Source organism: Paralichthys olivaceus, chromosome 5 (genome assembly GCF_024713975.1).
Source record: "Paralichthys olivaceus isolate ysfri-2021 chromosome 5, ASM2471397v2, whole genome shotgun sequence".
NCBI classification, from domain to species: domain Eukaryota; kingdom Metazoa; phylum Chordata; class Actinopteri; order Pleuronectiformes; family Paralichthyidae; genus Paralichthys; species Paralichthys olivaceus.
The window spans coordinates 2,514,784-2,540,696 of record NC_091097.1 but is presented as its reverse complement, the minus strand read 5'-3'; the positions used below and the strand labels follow the sequence as shown (position 1 = coordinate 2,540,696).

Below are 25,913 nucleotides of genomic sequence, written 5' to 3'. Positions count from 1 at the left end.
TGTTACCTTTCTTCCATCATGATCCCTCCGATGGAGGTAACATTTACTGGTGACCATACACTGTAAATAAAGATGGAAGACACATCTCCACTTCCACCCACTATTCAGAAATGAAGCCAAAATATCCTTGTGTGAGATTCAAAATCCGGACCCTGGTCACTCAGAAGTTTCTCTGGAAATCCATAGTGCACCAGAAAGTTCTCCCATAAGCACTTAGCCACAGTCTGCGCCTTCTGGTTTTGAGTCGGAATCGCGATTGCGTACTTAGTGAAATGGTCTGTCAGCACCAATATATCTTTTGTGTTGCTCCGATCAGGCTCCACTGATAGAAAATCCATGCAGACCAGCTCCAAGGGTCTGCTGGTCTTGATGTTACACAAGGATGATGCTGCTCTCTCCGTTGGAGTCTTCAGGCGCACACAACGTTCACACATCTTGATCCTCTGCTCCACATATGCGGACATTCTAGGCCAATAGAATCGTGACCTCACGAGGTCCAGAGTCCTCTCTATGCCTAGATGACCCAGGTCACCATGTAGACTTCTCAATGCTGTGGCTCTTAGTCCAGTTGGTAGCACAAGCTGATACATGACTCGTCCATGCACTTGTCGTGCTCTGTACAACACTCCATCTCTTAGCTCTAGACGCTTCCATTCTCGGAGCCACAAAACAAGTTCTGGAAGCTCTTGTCTCAGGGAAGGAGAGGGCATGTCTCCAAACTCCTTGTGCTCAATGACCACTCTGAGATCAGGGTCATCTCTTTGCTTTGCTCTTATCTCCTCTTCAGTCCAATGACCGATAACAGGGAGTCCCTGATCATCTTCCTGCTGGAAGCCACTGGGCAGAACATCAGCATGGATGGCAAGAGACTCGACCAGTGTGACTGATGGATTTGGACATGTCGAGTTTTTATGAGACCACTCTACATCATGCCTCTCACAGATGGCCCTCACTGCTTCCGGAAGAACAACATCTGGAGTGCCCTGATCCTTGAGGTAATGTAAAGTGAACTGTTTAATCCTTTCACGTTCTTTCCTCGACACAGCGCCATCCCGGAACTCCCCATGTGGTCGACGAGAAAGTCCGTCTGCGTCTTGATTCTGAGTCCCTGCTCTATACTGGAGCTTGAAGTTGTATGTCGATAGAGCTGACAACCACCTGTAACTTATGGCATCCAACTTCGCAGTTGTCAAGATGTAATTTAAGGGGTTGCTGTCTGTAATTACCAAGCGGCAACATCCCGTGCTGAGCGCTGAGGCCAATACGGAAGTGCAAATAACTGCAGTTCACTGGGTGGCCACTTGAGGCTGGCTCCAAGAGGGAGTCAATTCCCATTGACTCCCATGTTAAAAAGCCCGACTTTAGAGCAGGATTAAACCTGTTTACAGCCTGGTTCAAAAAACGAGTTTAGTCTCAATCAGTAAGTTCTTCCTCCATGACAACTCTGGGGGGGGTGAATTTTTTTCTAACTCGCTCGTTTCGATAATATAGAGGTTTGAAATTATGAATAATTATCACTTGATTGACACGTGACGTCACCGTTAGCTCGTCACTCTGGCTGTTAGCCTGCGGTCTGCTCGGCTTCACCTGAGCTAACAGGCTAATCCCCGTCACCGAGCATGAGTCTGTGGAGGAGTTTTCACTCACATGTGAATATCATCGTCTGTTGTTCGGCTGATGTCCTGACGGAGAAGTGGAAGACGTCTGTGCTGCAGTGTCTGTGGTGAGTAAAGTACTGTCTTTGATTTACGTGTCAGTAGTGATGAGCAGGTATCATTGTTACCTGGCTGGTTAGCTTAGCTCCGCTAACCTCCAGGCAAGATACCAGCAGTAACGGCGATGCTAACGGGAGGGATGGGAGTTATTAACCCGACATGAAGCGTCCACACAGCGGAGAGAGGAGCGTTAGAGTTCATGGTGATAAATCTTTTAAACTGAAGGCGACTGTGTGTTTAGTGAATATCACCAAGTTAGATATCTAACGTTATGTAAAGTTGTTCAGCTCCCCAACCTATTTGGCTTGACTACGTTACTGTGAGTAACTTCAGTAATAATGTTTTATTAGATTATTGGTTCAGAAATAACGTTAGTGCAGCTGCTGCAGTGTGAAACTTATTGAGCTGAACTTTATTTATGAATGAACAGTTTACCTACCAGGTATAGACCTGTTTTCATAACTTACTAACAATTAAAGCACATTATTGCACATGATGCATTACATTATATATGCAATACTTTTAATGTGAAATAACTCCATACTGCACATTCATTGTAGTACACTGTTTAATCCCAAACCATATTCAGATACATACTTAAATATCCACAGAATATAAGGACACAGACTTTGTTTGAAAGTAACACGTATCTCTGCAATAATGCCATACTTTTATGTTTCCTGTCATTTTATTAGGGACGGAGGAACCTGAGGGACACAGCTGTGCTGACCGTGTTCTGTCTCTTATGTCAAAAAAGAAAAGACAACACTTTTTATCTAAGGTTTATTAAATCAGAAAGTAAAAGATGAACATTGTTGTGATAGTGTTAATTTTACCAACCATAATGGATATAGAAATTTACTCAATATTATTATCATGTTGACCAGCCTGAAGCTGCCGATCTCCACCTTGTTGCTGCTGCCACAGTGGATTCTGAGGACATCAGGTGTTGCAGTGCTTCATGAAATGAAAAAAGTCATGTTAAAGGATGTTTTATGCTAAAATCATTGTCACATCTGTAGATATTAAGGAACAGAGGAGAAACATGATTATTTACAGATACTGTGCAATACAATAATTACAATAATTTTGACACATGTAATATCAGCTGTGTTAAGCAGCCAAGACGGGTACCTACAGTTTATTCTGTGTTCAGCAGGTGGAAGCACCACAGATTTCAGCCAAACTGATGAACTAAAAGAAATAAACATTTTATAAATATATAAAATGTCTTTCTACCACATCTGTAATATTCAAGGGTGATAATCTCTCACAGTGCTGGTGATAACTTCAAGTCCCTCAACTTCTCGCAGTGTTAAAACAGATACATATATAATAAATATGAGCGCTGTTTACAACAGTGGTGTGTGGAGATTATAATCACATCTAAACTGTTATATAATTACACATCTGCACTGAGTCTAATTCACTGTGAATTCATAACAGGCTAAAAAAAGAGGTTGTAATAGTAATGGCGGTTATACAAGTCTGTATCACATGCAGCTTATTAATATTAACTTATTAAAATTACAATCAAATGACAAAACACAACTCTTTACTAAAGCTAGTTAACTTGCTTCAAACTTCGTTAGATGTGTTAAATAAACGGTGAATTACCACAATAACATCAAAAACCACTTGAGGCATGTAAGTATATGTGGTATGATTATAATAATAAATAAATCAATAGGTTTTGTTGTTTTAAAGTTTCAGGGTAACTTACCTCTGTTCGGTTCGATGTTACGACCGCGACCATCCCGGAGCAACAACACCGCAGCGCTAGCCGGTTAGCAGTCGCGGGTAGCATTTAGCCTAGCTCCTTAGCCTGAGCTAACCAGGAAACGATAAGCTCTGTGGGCGTGGCTCAGTTGTCAGTCTTCACTCGGCCCGCCTAGCGTCCACTCGCGCGCCTCCTTTTTGCCCATTTATGGGTTAGCCCGGAACTAGGAGGAGTCAGGCCCCGGCAAGATGGCGCCGGGTGAAACGCCCACTACGAGCCTCATTTTTGCTCTTCAGAAACCAACGGGTGACGTCACGGACACTACGTCCATCTTTATATACAGTCTATGGTTCAGCCCATATTCACACATACATTTGTCTCATGGGGCTTAACAAGGTGCGACATCCTCTGTCCTTAATGTAACCCAGGTTACTAGCCCCTTTTTCTTAGTAGTCCAGTTCATCAGTTTATTGGTGAAATAAATAAGTAAATTCATATTTTTGTGACGGATAAATGAATAAATAGGGTTGATTAAAATAATCTTACCTAGAAGAAATAAATAGGATTTAGGATTAAAATCTTAAATATGTCAATAAATAGAAAAATAAACAATGTACACATGTTTATTTGGATTTAGAGGTATTTTGTTTCATCTCAAGTGTGGTGAATGTGCCTTTCTTAAAGTGTACAAGATTCAGGTGACATGAGGGTTATGGGTCATCGTGTGTCGTTGTTTTTTTCTCTCTCTCTATACTGGACCGACGTCGAGGCAGCTAAATGCTACATGCTACCTTTTCGCTACACATTAGTGTCTTTTGAGCAAGAGAGCAAGATAATGAGACAGCTTTGTCACTGTCGATATTGGCGTGGGGAGCAAGACCCTCTCTTGTTATTATTAGAGGACCGTGTATCCTGCAAAGAGGACGAGGGAGAGCTGTAACCTGGACTGATGAGAGCCGTGAGACCTGCATTGTGCTGGAGATTGTGTGTGTGTGTATAATAATTGAGCCTCTGGCCGGGTCTTTTTGTTGTATGGGTTCCTGGTTTCATGACCTGCATGGAGATTTCTTCTGCTGAGATTCTTCCTGTTCTGTAAGGTGGAGGGGAACTCAGTGGTCGTGGCGAGCCATCCAAAAAACAGAGCTGTGATCTTGTCAGTGACTTGGGGATTTATTTAGTAGATTGTTGGTTGATTGCTCAAGTGTTTATTGACCCTCATAGTATTTTTTTATTACATTTTCTTAACCAATACAATACCGCAAGAAAATACTTACCTGTTGGTTGTGTGATTTTTTCCCCCTCTTCCACTCAGTGCAAATTACTTATACCCCTTTCTCCTATAGCGAAATTAGACTTCTGATTTACTGGTCTGCAAGAATACTAACACATTTATGAAAACACATATCTGTATCACCCAAGCATTTATCACTGACAGTAAGAGCTGAGGTGGGTTACAGAAATTTGGCGAGCTAGCCAGGAGAAAGTGGAGTATTATTGAGTGACGATAGTAAAAAGGTAGATAAGAAAAAGGAGATAGTTAAAGATGAAGGGATAAATGTTTGTAACTCAGTTATTGTTAATAGGTTAACTCAAACTGAAGTAGATGAGGAGCTTGAGAGGTACCTAGGATGCTATGGCTCTATTAACAGAGTACTAGTTATTGATGATCCAAAATCAGAGTATCATCTCTGTTCCATTGTGGAATTTGCAAATAGCTCTGCAGTGCAAACATTTAGACCTATGTTGCCAATAGAATATCAGAGCTCAACTGATGCAAACATTACCTTCAAGGTGCGCTCCTTAGATAGTGTTTACACTAGCACTGCTAGCAGTAGCGCCACCAAGGGGTATCTTGAAGAACTGCAAGCCATTGCTAATAAAAGTGGGAGGTCATTTCAAAATGTGCTCCAGGAAGAACTGATGAAGATAAGCACAGGGAAAGGAGTGAAGCTCCCTGCTGACACTGCACTAGTCGAAGACTCTCAATTAAACAGTCAGGATGCAACTGGTCGGGAGGTCAAGAATGTTAAAGCGTCGTCACAGGTGATGCAACAGCCCTCTCTTCTGCTTGGCTCTGACTCACCTGAGATAGTCAGGAACTTACCAGCTGTGTTCCCACCATCTCCTTCACCCAGATGTGGCCAGCTGGGATTGAGTGGTGATGCCCGAGCAATATCAACACCATCTTTAAAAAGGCTTGAGGCCACTATTGGGAGTCCACAGGTAACATCCTTGCCTACCAGAATGAATGGTCAGTCGCAGCCTGCTGTGTTTACAGCGGCACCATAACCTAGCATAGCCGCTAACTTGAACTCTCAGCACCAAAGGTCCCTACCAAACAGAGCTAGTGGTAATGATGGCACTGCTTCAACGACACACTCAGTACTTACCATGAATGATGTAAATCCTCCTGCTGTACAACGGGTTGTTGTTGAGCATGTCATGAGAGCTAATGAAGCTATGTCTCCCATGCACTCTTCATTTAGCCTCAGACCTTTCTCCGGGAAGCTTCCTCGGCCTAACAATGAACTTGATTATGATACCTGGAGAGCAAATGTTGAATTATTCTTGACAGATCCCTCCATGTCTGACCTGCACAGAACACGCAAGATCTTAGAGAGCCTATTGCCTCCAGCTACTGATGTTATCAAGCATGTTAGCCCTCAGGCTTTGCCATCAGTGTATCTTCAGCTACTGGATTCGGTCTATGGCTCAGTTGAAGATGGTGATGAGCCAAGTTTATGGGGATATCTTAACCGCTTGCAAGTTGCTCTGAGTGCTGTGGTCCGACGAGGTGGTATCGCAGAGAGTGAAAGAAACCGCTATCTCTTGATGCAGTTCTGTCGAGGCTGCTGGAATGATGGCTTGAGCGAAAAACGGATGCACTGCCCTCCTTTGCTGAACTGGTGCTACTCATCAGAACAGAGGAAGATAAACAGGCAAGTAAACATAATCGTATGAAGAAACACCTTGGACTACACAAGTCAAGTCCTGCTGCCCCAAAGCTGAGAGTTGCATCACAACAGTTAGCTGCATGCAGTTGTGCTACACCTGAGAGAGAGGTTACTGAGACTGAAGTCGGACAGTCCGGTTTAGGGCCAACAGCAAACAGTAGGCCCCGTCCATGGTATTGTTTCCGCTGCGGCGAAGACGCTCACCTTGCAGTCAACTGTGGGAGTGAACCAAATCCCCTTCTAGTTGAGGAAAAGAGACAGCTGCTTAAAGAGAAACAACAGCAATGGGATCAGCAGTTAACAGTTAAACTGCTAGAAGCCCCTGTTGCAGGGCAAACAGGGACTAAAAGACCTACTAAATGCCCTAGAAAAACAAAAGCGACTGGCAAGTAAGTGTGGTAATGCTAACACCACTTCCACCATACTGCCACCAAAGCTGGTTGGAACGAAATGTATTGCTCAAGTCTCTATTGAAGGTAACAAAGTTAATTGCCTGCTCGACACAGGATCTCAGGTGACCACTATCCTGCTGTCATTCTTCCAGACTCACCTGTCCCATCATTCCTTGAAATACTTGGATGATCTTTTGGATGTAGAGCTGCAAATAGAAGGAGGCAATGGAGAGGCTGTGTCTTACCTTGGATATGTAGAACTCAACCTGATGTTTCCAGAGGACTTCTTGGGAGAAAATACTGAGGTCCCAACGTTAGTGTTGGTTGTCCCTGATGTGAACAGTGTGCCCCAAATCCTCATTGGCACCAATTCATTAGATGTCCTCTATTCTAACTTTGTTGAAAGACATGATTGTCGCCCTCAGTCATTCCTTCCTGGCTACAGCGTGGTTTTGAAAATCCTTGAAGTACGACAAAGGCAGGCAAGTACTGGAGCTCTTGGGTTGATAAAGGCACATAGCAAAACTCCTGAAGTGGTGCCAGCGGGCAGTATAGTTGTCCTGGAAGGACAGGTCCACATGAGTGGTGCTCACCAGGAGAAGTGGGCTGTTGTGGAGGCCGCATCTGTGTCGTCCATTCCTGGCAGGTTGCTGGTTGCTAGCTCCCTGTGCACCTTACCTGTCAAGCACTCCTGCTCAATGTCAATCCTTCTGAGGAATGAGACTCAACACGACATTACAATCCCTCCGAGGACAGTGTTGGCTGAGATTCACGCCATTCAACAGGTAATGGGGAGGGAACCTTCTGCTGATTTGACCACTCCTGAAACCAAAAGGATGGAGTTTGACTTTGGGGATTCCCCTTTACCGGCAGAGTGGAAAGAGTGAATCACAAGACTGCTCAATAGCACACCTGAGGTCTTTTCCCAGCATGACCTGGACTTTGGTCATACCAACAAAGTGAAACACCATATCAAGCTGAGTGACAACACTCCTTTCAAACACCGAGCTAGACCCATCCATCCACATGATGTAGATGCGGTTAAAAAACATCTCCAAGAGCTGCTAGATTCTGGTATCATACGTGAGTCTGAGTCCCCCTTTGCATCCCCTATAGTCATCGTGAGAAAGAAAGATGGTTCTGTGAGGTTGTGCATTGACTTCAGGAAACTCATCTTACAGACCATAAAGGATGCTTACGCTCTACCAAACTTAGAGGAAGTGTTCTCCCACTTGACTGGCTCTAAATGGTTCTCAGCCTTGATTTAAAATCAGGCCATTACCAAGTCGAAATGGAAGAGGCTGATAAACAGAAGACTGCGTTCGTGTGCCCCCTTGGCTTTTGGGAATTTAACAGAATGCCACAGGGAGTTAGCAATGCACCAAGTACATTCCAATGGTTGATGGAGAGATGTGTGGGAGATCTCAACCGTAGGGAGGCGCTGGTCTTCATCGATGATCTCATAATCTTCTCAGACACCTTGGAGCAACATGAGTCAAGGTTAATACAAGTCCTCAACCGGCTGAAAGAGTTTGGCTTAAAATTGTCATCAGAGAAAATGCAAGTTTTTCCAAACCTCTGTTAAATATCTTGGTCATATCGTCTCCCAGCACAGAGTTGAGACAGGTCCACAAAAGATTGAAACCTTTAAGACCTGGCCAGTACCCAAGAACGTCAAAGAACTGCGCTCTTTCCTTGGCTTTTCTGGGTGCTACAGACGGTCTGTGAGGGACTATTCAAAGATCACCAAACCTCTAAATGACCTCACAGCAGGGTACCCACCCCTCAGGAAACACAGTCAAGGAAGAGAAAAACCTTCCCTTTACTTCCATCCAAAGGAATACTTTGGGGAAAGATGGACTCCAGAATGTCAAAGAGCATTTGAGGAGATTATTGACAAGCTCACCACAGCACCTGTCTTGGGGTTTGCAAACCCCAAACTCCCATACATCCTTCATACTGACGCAGAAGTCCAGAAGTGGTCCAGAAGTGGTCCAGAAGTTCAAAAATCCAGTCGAATAAAAAGCAGGAGAGTCAACTCAAAAGCAGCAGAGTTTATTGTCGACAAAAAACCTGAGAGCATTCAGTAGCAAGCCGGAGCTTAACCAGAGAAGGACTCTGTCTAAGTCGTGTGGTGCTGTCTTATAAACCCTTTAGTGACCACACTTGTCGGCATTTCATTGGTCATCATCATTTTGGGACACACGTGTCAGTAGGTCATTGGTCTATCGTTTTATCGTGGGCACACGTGTCATCATTTCATTGGTCACTTTTCTAGCTCTGGACACTTCCACTGGGCATGTTGTGATCTTACACTACTTTTGCCCAGACATGTCCAGACATGTCTATTTTACTTTTAAACTGTTTTGCTCATTCTTGACACCATTATCTTTTGTTCAATCAGCTTTCTATTTTTTAAAAAAGATATTGTTCTTACATTTGACACCATTATCTTTTGTTCAATTAGCTTTCTATTTTTTTAAAAAGATATTGTTCTTACATTTGACACCATTATCTTTTGTTAAATTAGCTTTCTATTTTTTAAAAGATATTGTTCTTACATTTTACACCATTATGTTTCAATTCGGTCAGATTGTCTTTTTTAAAAGATTAATATTTCTTCACACAAGTTATACAATCACCTCATACTGCTTGTTACACACAGAATATATGATTTGATTTGTAGTTACATTCACAAACTTATTGTAATCAGTAGTAAATCATGTTTCAATCACACATGTGCAGATTCTTAAAGGTATATAGTGACATTCATAAGTGACATGGTTTGATGGCCAAAAATTTTACTACACAAGCACAACGTGTGTGGCCCTATATCAGGAACAGGACGGACAGATGAGAGCTGTCGCCTTTGTAAGCAGAGGATTGACAAAGAGTGAGGCGAAATACCCCGCTCATAAACTGGAGTTCCTCGCTGGGCTGTCACTGCTAAGCTTAGTGATTATTTGTACGGCACTGATTTCACTGTAATTACCATAGACTGTATATAAAGATGGACGTAGTGTCCGTGACGTCACCCGTTGGTTTCTGTAGAGTGAAAATGAGGCTCGTAGTGGGCGTTTCACCCGGCGCCATCTTGCCGGGGCCTGACTCCTCCTAGTTCCGGGCTAACCCATAAATGGGCAAAAAGGCGGCGCGCGAGTGGACGCTAGGCGGGCCGAGTGAAGACTGACAACCGATATTGTTGTTTTGTTACATATTGTATGTTGAATAATTTGAATAATGATATATATATATATATATATATATATATATATATATCTAATGAGTTATGCTAAAATAGTGTTTATTTCAATTTTATGAAAGTGCACTTTTGAGTTTATCTGATTGGTTTTGATGTATGGAACAGAATGATTTGCATTTTTTTTATCTAAGGTGGAATACAAACACATATTTTATTTAAATAAATGCTCACAAAATAACTGAAACACCATGTTTGCCTCATCTATATTTTACATTTATGCAGGCTGCCTGTGTGACCAGTAATACCGACAAACTGCTCCTGATCAAGTCATGTTAATTTTATAATAGTGGCACACTCTGGCCAACGCTATCTGTTGCAAATCAGCTGTTCAAAGAAACAGTTTACAAAAGAAACTACTGACTTGCCAAGTGAGAGAATAGGTGTCAATAGTTCACTCAAAATGCATAGTTGTCTCTCACTAGACTGTGGGCCAGTATTGGTTTAGTAATTTCATAATCCTTCCTCCCTGAGATCAAGCAGCAGAAATTATGTGACAATGAGCAAATACTACTGATGGATTTTTGGGTAAACTAAATAGAGTAGTCTTACATGTCACTGTTTCTAAAACAGGGCATTTTCTCGGCTGCGTTAAAAAAGGGCAAACATTGAGAGTATACCCACTTCTCCAGGGACCACTTCACCACTGTGTGTACCATAACCCTTCTGTCATTGTTGTTAATGAACACTCCATTCTCACATGTCTTCACACCAGGAGTTCCTCCCTTGCAGGACTCTGATCGGTCAAAACCTCTTTGCTGTGTTATCCTTGAAATTGTACAGATATGTGTGGCAAGGGGTCACAGGGTTAGTGCAGTCTAAGTCTTAAGTGACTGCTAGAGTCATCCTGTGACTTCATCGTATCATGTGATAGGAAAAATAATTTCTACAATGTTGTCAAACCCATTATGTATGTGCAGTGCAGTAAACCCGTGAAGAAGACAATTACTCTCACATTATGTAACCGACATTTATTTAGAGTGTCAGCCATCTTAGCAGACATCATTACATGCATGCTCTGTTTGTGCTTCTTCTCCTCCGACTCTTTATGTAGGTGAAGTCAGAGACTGATTCACAATCATTGTGAAACCACACAGGTCAGTTCAGAGCACACCACGATGATAAGACTCAGGGCTGGTGCAGCACAGACTTCCTGGAAGGGAGAGGAAAAGAGAAGAAGAAAGATTTCTGATAAGTCGAATATTTATTCATCAGCTATCCACATCTCCCTCTCGCTCGGTCTCAGACACCAAGTGATGCACAGATATGACATGAACTCATTTGATTGAGTCTCTTTTTTTCCATCAGTTACCATTTTTCACAGAGGCGAGAACCTGTCCTACAGACAGATTTGTTCTAAAGTAGTACGAGCAATTGAAGAAAATTTGTGGAATTCACCAATTCAATCATACTTAGAATTTCCTCTCAAGTACACAGATAATTCATGAGGAGAAAAACAGATAAAGAGCTTTTATTACAGGGGATTCTTTGCCTGAGCAATTCCGTTATCTTAACCTGAAGGAACTTTGAGTTAAAATATAATAGCTACATTTCTTTTATGAAGAGATATCAAATATCATTATCTCCATCACCACCATCATCATCACCATCATCATCACGGCCTGGCAATTTACTTGATTGGGGTATTTTGTCACAGCAGCTAATTTCAGTTGTTATGATGTTTTGGATTATTTATTGTATCTGACAGAGAGAGAGAGAGAGTTTGGTGAATACAACCTTGAGACATTGAGCTCACAAATTAGAAATTAAAATGTGTCTCTCTCATTGTCTTGCTTGACAACCCTGTAACACTCCGGCCAAACCTCATTTCTTGTTCTCTCGGCGTAGGATGGCCTTTTTTATCTCCCTCAGCAGAGTTTCCTTGTTGTTCTTCATGTTAGCTTCAGCCGTCTCCAACAAAACCTTGATCTTGGTCTCACTGTAAGGAAGCTGGAAGGTTTTGTACTCCTCCATCTTCGCATTGATCTCCTCTGCATCTATAGACAGTGAAGGCTTATTAGGCTCTAATCCAATGAGACCCTGCTGTTCTATGACAGCTTGCTAAAATTCATAGAGCGTGTAGTAAGTCACACAACATGTGCCAAGGAGTAATTTGTATTCATTTGTATCGATATGATTTGTTTGGGAGAATCTACAAGGTCAGAAATTAAAACTAGCAATGAAAAAATAATTTAGTTAACAGAAATAAACAATTACAAAAAACGAAAACTATATAAAAACTACAATGAACAATGCAAAACTAACTAAAACTAAACTGAATTGCAGATAAATTCAAAACATTTTTGTTTTATCCCTCGATTACTGCCTGTCCTGCAGGTGATGGTTAAAGAATGAAATTGAAGGACTTGATAAACCATATTTGGTGTCACACATTGTTTCATCCTTTTTCAGCTTCTACAAGTCAAGGATTTCTATTAATACCTGGAAAAACTAAAACTAAGACTAAAACTAAATAAAAACTAAACTAAAACTACAAAATCACTTGTTGAACTAACTAAAACTAAATTGAAATAAAAAAGCAAACTGAAAAACTAATGAAAACTTCAAAACTATAATAACCTTGATATTTACTTTGGATTATGTACACCAAATCGCCTGCAAACGAATTTTAAAGACGACACCACTGTGCACACTCCTGTAAGCATCAGCATGCAGAGCCCTGATAATGCATTTCAGCATTGTTAGATACTGAAATACAAAAGCATACATCCATATCCAGACCACTCCTCCGTTCCCTTCACTGGTTACCAGTGGCTGCCCGCATCCGTTTGAAGACACAAGTATGTTGCGTACCCCGCTGCGAATGAATCGGGCCAGTCCACATCCAGGACATGGTCAAACCTTACACAAGTGGACGCACTTGGCTCTGCATCGGTTTTCTGCTCCCTCACCATGAGGGGCAACTAACCACTCAACAAAATCACGACTGTTTGCTGTATTGGCTCCAAAATGGTGGAACGAGCTCCCCATTGACATCAGGACAGCAGAAAGTCTACACATCTTCCACCACAGACTGAAGAGACATCTCTTCCGACTGCACCTTGGTTAAGAAGATGTCGTCTACTCTGGTGTTTATATGAATTGTATATTGCACTTACATGTAGCACTTGTAGTTCAGCTTTTCGAAGCTTTTGTACTTACATGATTTTTGCTGTTCTGGGTTCGTACCCTCATGGTTGAATGCACTTATTGAAAGTCGCTTTGGATAAAAGTCGTTAAATGATATGTAATGTAATGTAGCTTGAACTATCGCAAGGAGTGAGCAAAGGGAGTGATGGGAAACTTTCACTGCTTAAATAGACTGCCTCATAGTATGTGTATTAGAGATGATTGTAGAGAGCGAGGTATGCCACATGATAGGATCAGCCAAGCTCAGTTGTCTTCCTGAACTACCTTGCAAGCGTCGCTCCATTTTTGCATGCTGACAAGCTGCCATGTGATTATTAGCACTGAGGCTGAAATATCACAAACACAACCCCAAATGCTATTTTGTGTGGTCTTCGTTTTCTCCCCAGCTTCATATTTATGGATTAATGTGAAATCAATCTTGACTTCCACTGAGAGAAATGCTTTCAGATTGATAAAAGGTATTGTCAAAACAAATAATTCACTGCTCCTGTTCCTATGCTACACAAATATAATACACTGTACATTGGAATATACAGCAGTGGCCCCAAGAGAGAAACACATTCATAACAATGCTCTGTAACATTTCATTTGTGCTAACCTATTAAATCTAGAAGCCATTTCATTTAACACAGGAAAAAAAAACTGTCCATACTGCATCATGAAAACATAGCTCATCTTTGTTTCTGTCCACTGAAGTTGAAATCATATTTAGAAGCAGTTCTGGCTCAAAGAGGAAAAATCATTAAGTGTGTGTATGTGTGTGTATGTGTGCGTCACAGACCGTGGCAGTTCCGTCTATTGAAGAGCGGCATGTACACGATTGTAGGCTCCTTCTCTTTTCCCTCAAACACGTAGCAGTCCTTTGGCCACTCTCTCTCCTCCAGGACCTTATCGTCTATCTCAGGGAAAGGCTTCTTTAACTCCGCAGCATATTCTCTGGCCAGAGTCAGAGTCTGAGGAGAACGCAGGAGCGAACACCAGTGTCACACGGTTTTACATCCTTGAACTTGTTGAGTGGTCAACAAATGACAGATGAGGAATTGTTATAACTCAACTATCCTTTAATTCATAAACCACAGGTACCACTTTGTCATAATGTTATTATTCTGCCCTCAAGACTTTTTTGGACTTGTTTTGGAGCTAGTTTGGAATAGAGTTTCTGTTGTATGGACTTTAAACTTTTGTCTTTCTGGACCTTTAATGTCAACAGAGGACTTTTGGTTTTCTTTGAGAAATCTTCTCCAAGGCTAGCGAGACTCACAGGGACTAGTGATGGCGATTCATAGTAAATAAAGAGTTTCGCAGCAGATAATGCATTATTTAGAGGCTGTATTGTAGATGCCCCAGACAGTTGCATTGTATGGATATACGCCGATTGCGTGTGGATCTAAAAGCGTCCAAAGGACTCCAAGTTACTCCAAACCTTTATGGGTGGGTAGATCTACATACCATATACTGGAAATAAGGACCAGGTTGAAAAAAACCAACTTCTCCTTTAATGTACTTGTCTTTGTCCTGTTTCTCACTCCTCTGATTGGCTCACCACCCAAATGTGTTACACCTGACTTCAGTTGTCTCTCTCTGTGCTCCCCACTGTCCTTTTTCAGTTCTCCTAAAAAATCATTTCAAGCATTTTTAATATTAAGATCATTTTACCTTTGATCATTCATAGTGCTCAGCCTGTGAAAACTGTATGATTTCCTAAGGGTAGAGACTTTGTTAAACCCTGAATGATTTAACCTGGGGTTACCTCAGACTGGGCTTGGAGACAACACAGCTATAACAAAGTCTGCATTATAAACTGGGGGCAGACTTGAACATTTGCTGGCCAGAAAGAGGCTATTAAAATGCATTATGAGGACCCTGTGTTTTTTAGCCTGATCTATTCATACTTGTAAGTACAGGTTGGAATATCTTGCCCCCTGCTGCTCCATTCTTTCAATAGATTTGACTTAGTCCTTAACTTTATTGGGTCCTCTGACTAGAATAGTGCCCCTTTAATGGGTCATGAGGAATTAATTGAAATATAATTGATTGATTGACAATGCCATTCAGATAACCCTATGAGGTTTGTTTTTAGGAATATGAGAATTTTCTCTTTCCATAGATGAACATTGAGGCCTTCATTTTAATAAGCAGGAAGAATAAGTAGACAAGTCCAAGGCTTAATTCCTCTGCCAATCCAACCATGGGCTGCTACAAAAATTGAGTTCAGATGCTCTGGAGTACTTTTAAGAATGTACATGCCTTGTTTCTTACCTGTTCAAGCTGCTCTGTAACAACTCAACTCTGAAGACGCTGTGGTGTTCACAGGTGACTTTAAAAACCTTGTTTATCCAATTAAGTGTAAAGTGTCAACGTTTTAACATTTAGACTTTTTACATAAAAATGTAAAAATGTTTTGAATTTTGAATCGTCAAACATTTTTTGACATTGCACAGCACTCTACTCAGTTTTGTTGTATACTGTGTATACATGTGCAGAGCAGGGTTAGGCTTATTGGTGAGTTCTATTTACGAGCCAACAATCAACTGAAATGACAGATTTTATCAAATATATTTACCTATATGGTTATTAGTTACCCCATGTTTTAAAACAAGGCCTCAGGCTGAAATGTATAGGAACACACACGCCCAAACATGCACACTCTTTACCTCAAACATTGTTCCAGCGCTGTTCTCCAGTACAATAATGAGGTAAATGTCTCTCTTCTCTCCCAGAAAAGGAGGGTAGGCAACATTGATCATCAGCCCTGCATCAACCAGGTGGAATTGTTCTTTGGTGCCAAGGCAAGGTGGAACATCTGACCGGCAAAATCATTTGCAATCACTATTACAAGCAAACCTGTTATTTATTAATTAATTTATATACTTAGCATTTTGTCTTTATCATATTGGACCATTATAAGACAATGTCACTTTTCACTTACTGTATTTGTTTCTTTACTTTTTTATTGCTAACTATGTCACCAGCATCGACTGTATGTAAAGACTAATGACAGGACTGCTCCCCAAAAGTGAATCCAAAGCATTTCAATTGCCACCTGGTGGCTGGTTGTAATATAGGTCAGAAACTCTGCTGCCTCCTCGTTAGAGGATGGGACATGGACCAAACTAAAAAGTTAAAGTACTCATGATTTCTGTCATTTTAGGTAGTTGTTATGAAGCTATGCTAATATTTGTTGATGTGTTCATTTTTCTGCTACGTGTGGTTATAATTACCATTGGATGCTATTCAAACAGGGTGAAACTTCATATTCATATCTGACAGCTAAGACTGACTTGCGATTGGTTGAGCGAGTGTATCAGCTGGACCCTACTACTGTGACCATCCCCCAATCACTACTGTGCAAACTCATCAATCAAATTTTACTTGTTCAGCCCATATTCACAAATACATTTGTCTCATGGGGCTTAACAAGGTGCGACATCCTCTGTCCTTAACAATCAGCAAGAGTACGGAAAAACTACCAAAATAAAACAATGCAATAGAGGCAGCGTGAAACTGAACACCTCAACAAAATTACAATAGTTAAAATTGAAAGTTTGTGACATAATAGAAAGGTGTGTCGTTTGAAGTATTTATACATAATAAATTGTCTGATAGAAATGAACCGAGCAGCGATGATAATGGAAATGGAGTTATTGCCAGTAATGAAAAATAAGTGTGCGATAATAAGAGTATTGTATATCAAGCAGTCTTGTTGTAATTATAGTCCATGATCAGCTGCCACCACGATCACGATCCAACATGATGGCAGGGTTCAAATACAGGATATTTTGGCTTCATTTCTGAATAGTGGGTGGAAGTGGAGATGTGTCTTCCATCTTTATTTACAGTGTATGGTCACCAGTAAACGTTACCTCCATCGGAGGGATCATGATGGAAGAAAGGTAACAGTTTTTTCCACTTCCAGTAGACACATAGCAACATTAGCATTGAGCTGGAGTCCCGTTTCCAGGCACTTCATCAATGTAAATTGAATATATTTTAATATTTACTCTGTCTAGGTGTCTGCTAACTTCTGCTCTTAAGTGCTGTGCTAGGTTTGAGCAGTGTTTTGTATCTTTTTCACTGAAAACAGCTGATGGAAACCATGGTGATCACAGTGACTGAACTAGAGCATTACTCAACTTCTTTCTTAGAGTTGCTGAGGAGGTCTGTCTTCTCACCTTTGTGTTGGTAGAGGTGGTTTCTGGTTGTTCCCCACTCCCACTTCTTAATCAGTTGAATGACTTTCATAATGAGTCCAAAGACTGGGGGAAACACATTGAGAACAAATAGATGCATTTCCTTCTCATTTCAATCAAGTGAATAAACAGTACTTTCACACTGACCAGAAGTTTTTAAAGCTCTTTCCTCCAGACTCTGGCTCCAGGTGTCTACTTCCTCCAGCAGCTTCACTCTCCGCTGCTGAAAAAAACTTTTTCTTTCCTCCATATTCTTTGACTTCAGCAGCGTAGAATGATTAACATGAACCTTGTCTGGAAAAATGAGAATCTAATAGGCACCATGCATTCTTTATTGTATCACACATGATCACAGACAAGAAGAATCATTGACAGCATTTCTCTCTGGGTGTCAATGCAGTTTAACGAATGAGCTTACAGCTGCCAAAATAACAGCATTTAATGGGTAAAACTATGTCATCTGAGCAGGACCATCACCTTCTAGTATTTCCTGCAGCATGTTCAGTTCAGAAAGAGCAGTCGGATCGCTTGTGGAACTTCTGATCAGGTCCACCAGTTTGTCAAGGGTGTTGTATATACAAAAGAACTCCTCAGCAGCACTGTCTATATGCCCATCCACTGAGCCAAATACACACACACACACACAGAGAGAGCAAGCGTGTATGACGTTCAATTCACACATGTTTTACTGTGACTACTTGTTTTCCTGTGTGGGTATATAAATGTGATTGTGATTACCATTTAACCAGGGAGGGATGCAGCATGCCAACGCAGAACCCAGAACACCTGCACAAGTTCAACACACACACAAGTTTGAAAATGACGACTCATATGCATGCATAGCCAACACTCCTGCCAATCTATTATTGTATGATGCAATATGGCAAAATACACACCAACACAAATTATTCTGCAAAAGTTACATCAGATTCAATTACTTGAAACATGAGAGAATTTCTTTAATTCTGCTTTTCTCTGTGCTCTTCTCATTTAAATGTGTTTAGACGACACCCCTGCAGCCTTTTATGTGTCAAACAGATAATGATCTCACTTATGCAATATGAGTTTACAGTCATGAATATGCATTGTTACACAGAGATCATTTGAAGGAACATTTCCAGTAGTGTTTTTAACTCAAGGTATATTTTTGGCATTTTAATGAATAACTTACTGAATTCCTCCCCTTCTTTCTTTCTATTTAAACCAGATTTTTTTAATATGATTGATATTATTATTATCATCAGATGAATTGCCTCTTGGGGGCAGTAAAACAAACTGAAAACATAAAATGAACACCATACTCTGCATCGTATATATGCTCATAATTTACTAACCAGAGCATCAGTAGCTTCTTGTTGATTCAATTCTTCTAAACATGCAAATCCATGCACTTACCATTCTCACATGTAAACACACACCTTGTAGTTCGACCATGTCCCGCTCTAGCTTCTGCTCCAGCAGCTCACCGCTGTGAAACTTACTGCCCAGGAGAGACGTTTCAACAAAGAGACCTAGCTCTGTGAATCCAGCCTCATGAGGACTCACCTCAAACCATTTCCCTACGAGACATAGAGGGAATTTCACACTTACTGTTATTCAGTGAGTGAATCACTTAGACCCTGCGGTGACATGTGCATAGAAAAGCTCTGTGAAGGTTTTTTATCTATAAAATTCACCCATTCACACAGACATTAATACACTGCATCTATGTGCAGCACTCTCTCTATCTCACATCACTCACACATTACTGGGTGTCAGGAATAATTTGGGGTTCAGTGTCTTACCCAAGGAAACGTCAACATGCAAAATGAGGGAGACAGGGATTGAATCTCTGACCTTCTGGATTAGTGTACAACCCGCTCTTTCTCCTAAACCACAGCATATGCATGTATATACCTTCTATAGGCCCATCTGAAAGGCACCCCTTCTCTACGGTGTTGTAGATGGGATAAGGGTTTGTAGCATCCCTACTGGCCTCGTCTGAAAGATGCCGCAACTCCATCTGATGAAAAACAAGATATTTATGGACTGTGCTTACAATCATTGTAACATGATGTGTTTTCAAACAGGAAGCAACAGTGTGTGTGTGAGCACGTGCATGCATGTGTGGACTTGTACTTTTTTCATGATCCGAGCAGAGGTTAAGACCCCCCAGACATCAGTGAGAGAGAAAAACTCCTTATCTGCCCTCTTCTCCAACCAGGCCAGAGCATGCCCCATATCGACCCCAGGACCTGAAAACATGGACACCCTGTTCATGTTGACGCTCCACTGCGGGTCACTGTACAGGGTGGACATGGACCTGAGGAAGATAGGTCAACACATCAAATGAAATCATTAGCGAGCTTAAATGTTTTTTTTATGTAGTCTTCTTCTGTAATGAGTTATTTGTAGTAGCTCTTCCAGCCACATGTTAATGTAATAACATGCCAATCATATCCCATTATCACCTGTCCCATAATCTATCAGCAGCTGTTCAGCTCTCATTACACAAACTTGACTCTGTGTGTGAAACTGTGATTGTTACCAAGTTGACCCAGAGACTCCTCCAAGGTAAAGCAGAGAGTCCAGCAGACCATCCTTTCCCATCTGATAGAGGGACCCCACCAGACTCACAGCTGCCCTCTGACCCCCACCTGATGGCAGCAGAGCGATGTGGGGAACACAATCCTGGTTGGAGAGATGGTAAATCTGATAGCTGCTAAGCTAATTGCAGGAAACTGTAGAGAATGACATTATTTATTAATTAGGTAAACTTCTTTGTTTGGGTTATTTATGTAGCAATATGCAAAATTACCTAAAACAATTGTTATTTTACATGCCAATCAAAATAGGAACAGATTCTAAAAGATATCCACAGAAAAATACTTTTACTATTTTTTACAATATAATATATTATAAGACAAACACACACACACACACACATATAATTATGTTATGTTACATATGTACAAATATATATTCTCTACACACTATGATACATGTTGTACAATGATATTATCAGAAGTAACAAATAACTTGGAGCCTAATAGGCTCAAAAGCTAAGTCAGTCCCATGCAGGTATGTGAGCAAATCCTTTGAGCCCCCAAGCAGTCTCTCCTCTGCATTCTTTGTTGTACAGGCTGTAGTTCAGAATGTTAACTCGTATTTGAGAAAATATCAGCAGCAGAAAAGTCAAGTCAAGCAGGTTTGTAAAAGTATCTAGGGCTGAACACTTTCAGTGCATATTGTGAACTCTGAGAACATGATTCAGTCATTACCTGAACCACTTGAAGCAAAACTTTGACTCTCAGTACCCAAGTGAATTTGTAACACATGTAAAGTGCTTTCATTTATTTGGCTCGCAGGTAGTTTGATAACAATAAAAGTCTACAGGCAGCAAACTTGGGTTCAGAGGCTTCAAAGAAATCTGAGACTTTGAGACATATCTATCCCCCTCTTACCACCATTAAAATCCATGATTCTTTTAGTTAGTGCCAGATAATATCTTCATCGTGTTCTACGTTTGTTCATCAGACAGGTTACAAAAAATGAAATATAAAGAATATTATAGGTGGGTTTGGGGACCACTATCATTCTCTCAATGTTACTCTAGAAAATGAAATGAAAGATTTGTTTTTTTGTTTAGGAAAATGTTTGCCCTGTATTCTCCTCATTACCGCATGAAAACCATAAAAATGCACCACAGAGCACCACAGGAAGTCATTCCTGCCTGAAGTCATTACAAGCATATCCATTTGCACTAAATATTCAATGTACAGTACGCACAACATTGTATATATTTCATATTTTATTTTTAATCTTATATGCTATATTTCTACCATTTACTTGGAACAATTGTATCAAACACAATTCCAATTTATCAATCAAGTATTTCTGATTCTGATTCTGAAAAGGTGACAGTCTGTGCTGAAATTGTGGGCGTGCAAAACTGTTGAATAATGTCTGTACTGCTGCTGAATATTCAACTATGTTCTTCTGCTGCTCTCTAAAGCTGCTTTCTATGGAGGACAGAAAAATGACTTAAAGGTTCAGTGTGTAGAATTTCATGACATCTAGTGGTGAAATTGCATTTTGCAGCTGAATGCCCCTCACCTCACCCTCCCCTTCCAAACATGAGAGATAACCTGTGGAAACCTTCCGTTGTTGTAAATACGTAAAGTTTAGTTAGTAGAGTTTGGACAACTGTAAAAAACACCTGCTCTTGATGTAAATATAAAGTATTCAAATACAAAGGGCCCCAGTCTAGGGTAAAAATCAACAATTCATACAATTTAGATGATACACATTCATGAAACATCATGAAGATTATTTTACATTCAGTTTCATCCGATAGACCCTTTTCACCCAAATCTTACACACTGGAACTTTAAGTATTAATAAAAAAAGAAAGAAATGTATAAATAAATACAAATGCATAAATAAATAAATAAATTCTTTTCCAAATGTATTTATTTCTATGTTCGTATGCTAATGAGAAAGGCGGTCCTAACATCAGTGTCATGCAGGATTGGTCACAGGAGTGTGATGATCCAGTTCTACTACTTCTGCCTTTCAGTGCTGACTGTTGTGCAGTAGTTGCTGTTTGCAGTGTTGTTTCAGTTCAGACAAGAACAAGATGAAAACGAACTAGTTCATTTTTTATTGGGATGATTTAGAAACAAACCTACGATCATGTGTTCAGTTATGAATTGATGGTGTCGGAACATGTCTGTGTGTTTTTGAAGAACAGTGGAAACAGTGAAACACAGAGTTCCTCTGGTCACAGCTGCTTCATGATCAGAGCAGAAGCTGCAGCTGGTTTGTATCAAGCTGGAGTTTCTGTTTCCTCCTCCACTCTGACCTGCTCTCACTTTAACTCATAAACACTCATCAGTAGTTATCAGGACCTGATCAGTACATGAAGTAACTCAGTGTTTGTTTGATTCCAGAGTTCATGAGACTCATTTAAACATCATGAAAAATTACTTTTCAACATGTTGTGCTCAGTACAACATGAGAATCAGAATCAGAATAAGAATCACTTTTATTGCCAGGTATGTGAACACAAACGAAGACTTTTTCTTTAGTAGTTGAAAAAACCAACAAACATAGAGACATGACGCATAGTCAGGACTCAGTGTTAAATTGACCGGAGCGGCACGCAGACATGATCCCACACCTTTGATTAATAACTAAACACATGATCGTAAGTTTGTTTCTCAATCATCCCAATAAAAAATGAACTATGAAAGTGAACTAGGTCAATTCATGTGCATGAACTGAACTTTGAACTCGTTCTTTTTAAATGAGAACTTACACAACACTGCAAACAGTTAATAGTTTACAAATGATCCCATGAGGGAGTTAATGTCAAACACTTTATAAGTGTTGAGTAAAACTAACTCTGGTTGAAGTGAAGTGTTAAATTTTACCTCCAAAAAGAATCAATAACTACACTTAATAAGTGTTAGTAGTAACTCTCCAAGACTTACATTTTGTTGTGTGGACCCATATAGACACTTCACAAGAGTTGAAATCAAATCTGACAGAGTTAATTTGGGTATGCTGATTTGGTGCAGCCGGCAGAGGGAGGGTGCAACATTTTCATGTTTACAATACAACACCAGCGTCAGCTCTTATTGCCAAAAAACTCTCTTGACATCTTCGTTGGTGTGTATTTGTTTTCTGTCGTCATCTATTAAACCATTCAGTCACAGTGAATCCTGTCGTGTTGTCACATCGGCTCCTTTGGACTTTCTGCAGACTTTATAGAAAGTCCACAGAAAGCCTGGAGGCTCTTATTCAGACATTTGCATTCACACAGACCCTCCGGAGAATGTCCGAAGGATCTCTGGAGTTCAGTGCATGTCTGAAAGCAGTTTAACTCTGTTTGTGTTGTGCAAAGCAGGGAAAGACTTTGGATTTGCAGTGGATTACTGTAAACAGGCAGCACCTTTTTTGACAGCATTTTGAGTCAGTAACCCATGAGTAACATTTATGTGATACATTTTATAACATATCACAAAACTTACCACTGTATTCATTACCCTAAGACCATACAGCTTCAGCAGTGTCTGCTCAAATTTTACTGTAAGACCTTAAAATAGTGATCATACAAAGCCATGGAGGACGTGTGTGTTACACAAAAACTGGCAAAATGATATCTGAGCAGATATGACACCTTCCCAGATAAAAATATGACCTGGGAGACAATGCACAAAGATGAAACTCACTCAGGCATGACAAACAGCAAAATGCAACGTCAGGTAGAAAGCAAAAGAACTAAGAGGCATACACTTCCTCCTAACTCCCTAACTTCACCAACCAGCAGACAATGAAACAAAAAGAAGACAGACAGAAATGTAGTGTAGTGTGTGAGCAGTTTCTTTCTTACTGTAGAACAGTTGATTCCCAGTTTGTTGAGTGATTCCAGAACTACCCTTTTCCTCCTGTCAACATAGTCCTGCTCACCAGCACACAGGGAGTGGGAGTGATGGATGTGTTCCTGGGGGGGAATGAGATCAACCAATTTATACAGAACAGTGAATGGAACCTGTGATTGTATATTATTCAAATATCAATTTAAAAGCTGAATTTAAATTTGGGACTCCAGCCCCCTTGCAACTCTAAAATAAGGCTCAAATAGGACTACTCAATGAGTTGACTATCAAAACCACTTGTCAACATCGTCCATCGTTGTAGAGTAGTCATTGGTCAGTGGGTTTAACACAGTGCAGTGGCATCTACAGCAGATGTGCAACAGGGGGCGCTGTTATTATTGACAAGCAGTTGTATAAAGCAGCAGCATGACCAAATTCAGGTGCTCGGCTAAAATCATCAATATTTTACCAGAGCAGATAAAAGTGTCAGCTGCTACATGTACGATTGCCCTAAAGTACAACAACTATACCAACGCTATGCACAACTATCTAAAGCTAAACCCGCTTGCTGCTAACGCTAGCAGCAGCAAAGTTAGCGAGAAGCGCCAGCAGAGTGGACAAGGACGGCAGACGATAATGAAACAATTCTCTGAATGTTCGATCACTGACAACCAAACGTTATATCACTCTCATGTACATTGATATGGGTTGAAAAAAATATGTCTTTCACATTGAAATAACTAGTTGACCTCTTTTATAGGGAATAGTTGATAACTATTAAGATACAGTAGTTGTGAATTCCAGACCCTCATCAGATAAGTGGAACAGATAATGGATGGATGGATTAAAATTTGAAATTTGCTCCAATAACACACTATACATATTGCAGTGTATTTCTTAAACACTGCAATAAACAGCTGCTGAGAGATGATATCATATAAAGTATTATAATACAGCCTGTGTTTTATCAATTGATAATTTTCTTTTTTATTAATTTTCAACAATTTTCACATTACAAAAACACTCTAAAATCTCTTGTTGCCATCACAGTCAATAAAAGTGTATGGTCCAGTGCCCAGCAGCATGAAAGATTATCCTTTGTTTTGTTTTTTCAATATCATACCATACAGACAAATACAGATCAGAGTAACAGCACCTCATCAATGATAGTTTTTTGCTGAGGGACGCTAGTTAAACAGTGAATTATTCTAATAATCATGCTACTAATATGCATCTTCAATCCTGCTGCTTCTTACCTCCATGTTGTCCGTTGCTTCCACCAGAGCTCCTGAAATCACAAAACACAGGCAAATCAATGAGACAGATAAGTTTAGCATTCAAGTCTGCATGTCTGCGTATGAAAACAACCTTCTCGGCAAAATTAAGTTCTGGTCCGAATCCTCGTCGGAGTGAAAGTTGTGCCTAAACTCCTCTGCTGTTTTATTTGTCTGATCAGAAGAGGCAGGTGTTTTTTCTCCTTTTAAGCAACTGCTTCGGTTACAGACAACACACAGAAAAAGGGAGGGAGAGAGAGAGATAGGGAGTCAACCTGGGACAGGTGCCAACAACAAAAGGTGCTCAGATATTACTACAGTCATGACAAACACACACCCACACATTTTACTGCAATAAGACTCCACAACTCATCTACCTCTGTCAGAGCCACCATCACAGAACTGCACTAACATACCTGTCACCTTTGCACCATGTACCCTGCACTACACTACGTGTGTTAATTTAAACCACTTTAATATTACAGACCATTTTATAGAATAATATTGTCTTTTGCACATCCAGTCCACGTATTCTTACACTGCCAGTATATTGTATAGTCAAGTACTTATATTTATACCCTACTATTTATTATATATCACAGCATATTATATCATACTCTGTATATTCTCTGTATATTCTTCGGATTTACAAGTCTATATACACATATTTATACATGTGTACATGTTGTTATTATATTATTATTATTATTATCACTACTACTACTACTATTATTATTATTATATATACTATTGCTGCCATTATTACTATATACTGCTATTATATTGGTATAATTACTGTCTATATAAATATATATTATGTTATATTGTATACTATATATATATATAAATATATACTGTACTACTATTCTTATATACTGTCTAACAATAACATTACCA

General features: G+C 40.2%; 1 protein-coding gene and 2 long non-coding RNA genes across 3 annotated transcripts; 1 reads left to right on the top strand and 2 right to left on the bottom strand.

Moving 5' to 3' along the window:
- Window positions 1-803: 803 nt before the first annotated feature.
- Window positions 804-2,525, top strand: LOC138407784 (uncharacterized). The gene is made up of 2 exons (XR_011241122.1): window positions 804-1,723; window positions 2,411-2,525. It is a non-coding gene; the product is annotated as an uncharacterized lncRNA (long non-coding RNA).
- Window positions 2,266-9,972, bottom strand: LOC138407785 (uncharacterized). The gene is made up of 3 exons (XR_011241123.1): window positions 3,439-9,972; window positions 2,854-2,909; window positions 2,266-2,672 (listed from the first exon to the last, which is right to left on the bottom strand). It is a non-coding gene; the product is annotated as an uncharacterized lncRNA (long non-coding RNA).
- A 1,024-nt stretch (window positions 9,973-10,996) lies between these two features.
- On the bottom strand, window positions 10,997-25,253 carry LOC109623911 (cytosolic phospholipase A2 gamma-like). Its single transcript, XM_069525338.1, has 15 exons — window positions 25,111-25,253; window positions 24,999-25,030; window positions 23,757-23,867; window positions 19,908-20,050; window positions 19,499-19,682; window positions 19,277-19,382; window positions 18,799-18,939; window positions 18,119-18,166; window positions 17,858-17,998; window positions 17,528-17,674; window positions 17,363-17,446; window positions 15,845-15,993; window positions 13,972-14,143; window positions 11,864-12,037; window positions 10,997-11,193 (listed from the first exon to the last, which is right to left on the bottom strand). The coding sequence occupies exons 2-14, from the start codon at window positions 25,002-25,004 to the stop codon at window positions 11,865-11,867; spliced, it is 1,605 nt and encodes a 534-aa protein (XP_069381439.1). The 5' UTR covers window positions 25,005-25,030; window positions 25,111-25,253; the 3' UTR covers window positions 10,997-11,193; window position 11,864.
- Window positions 25,254-25,913: the final 660 nt, after the last annotated feature.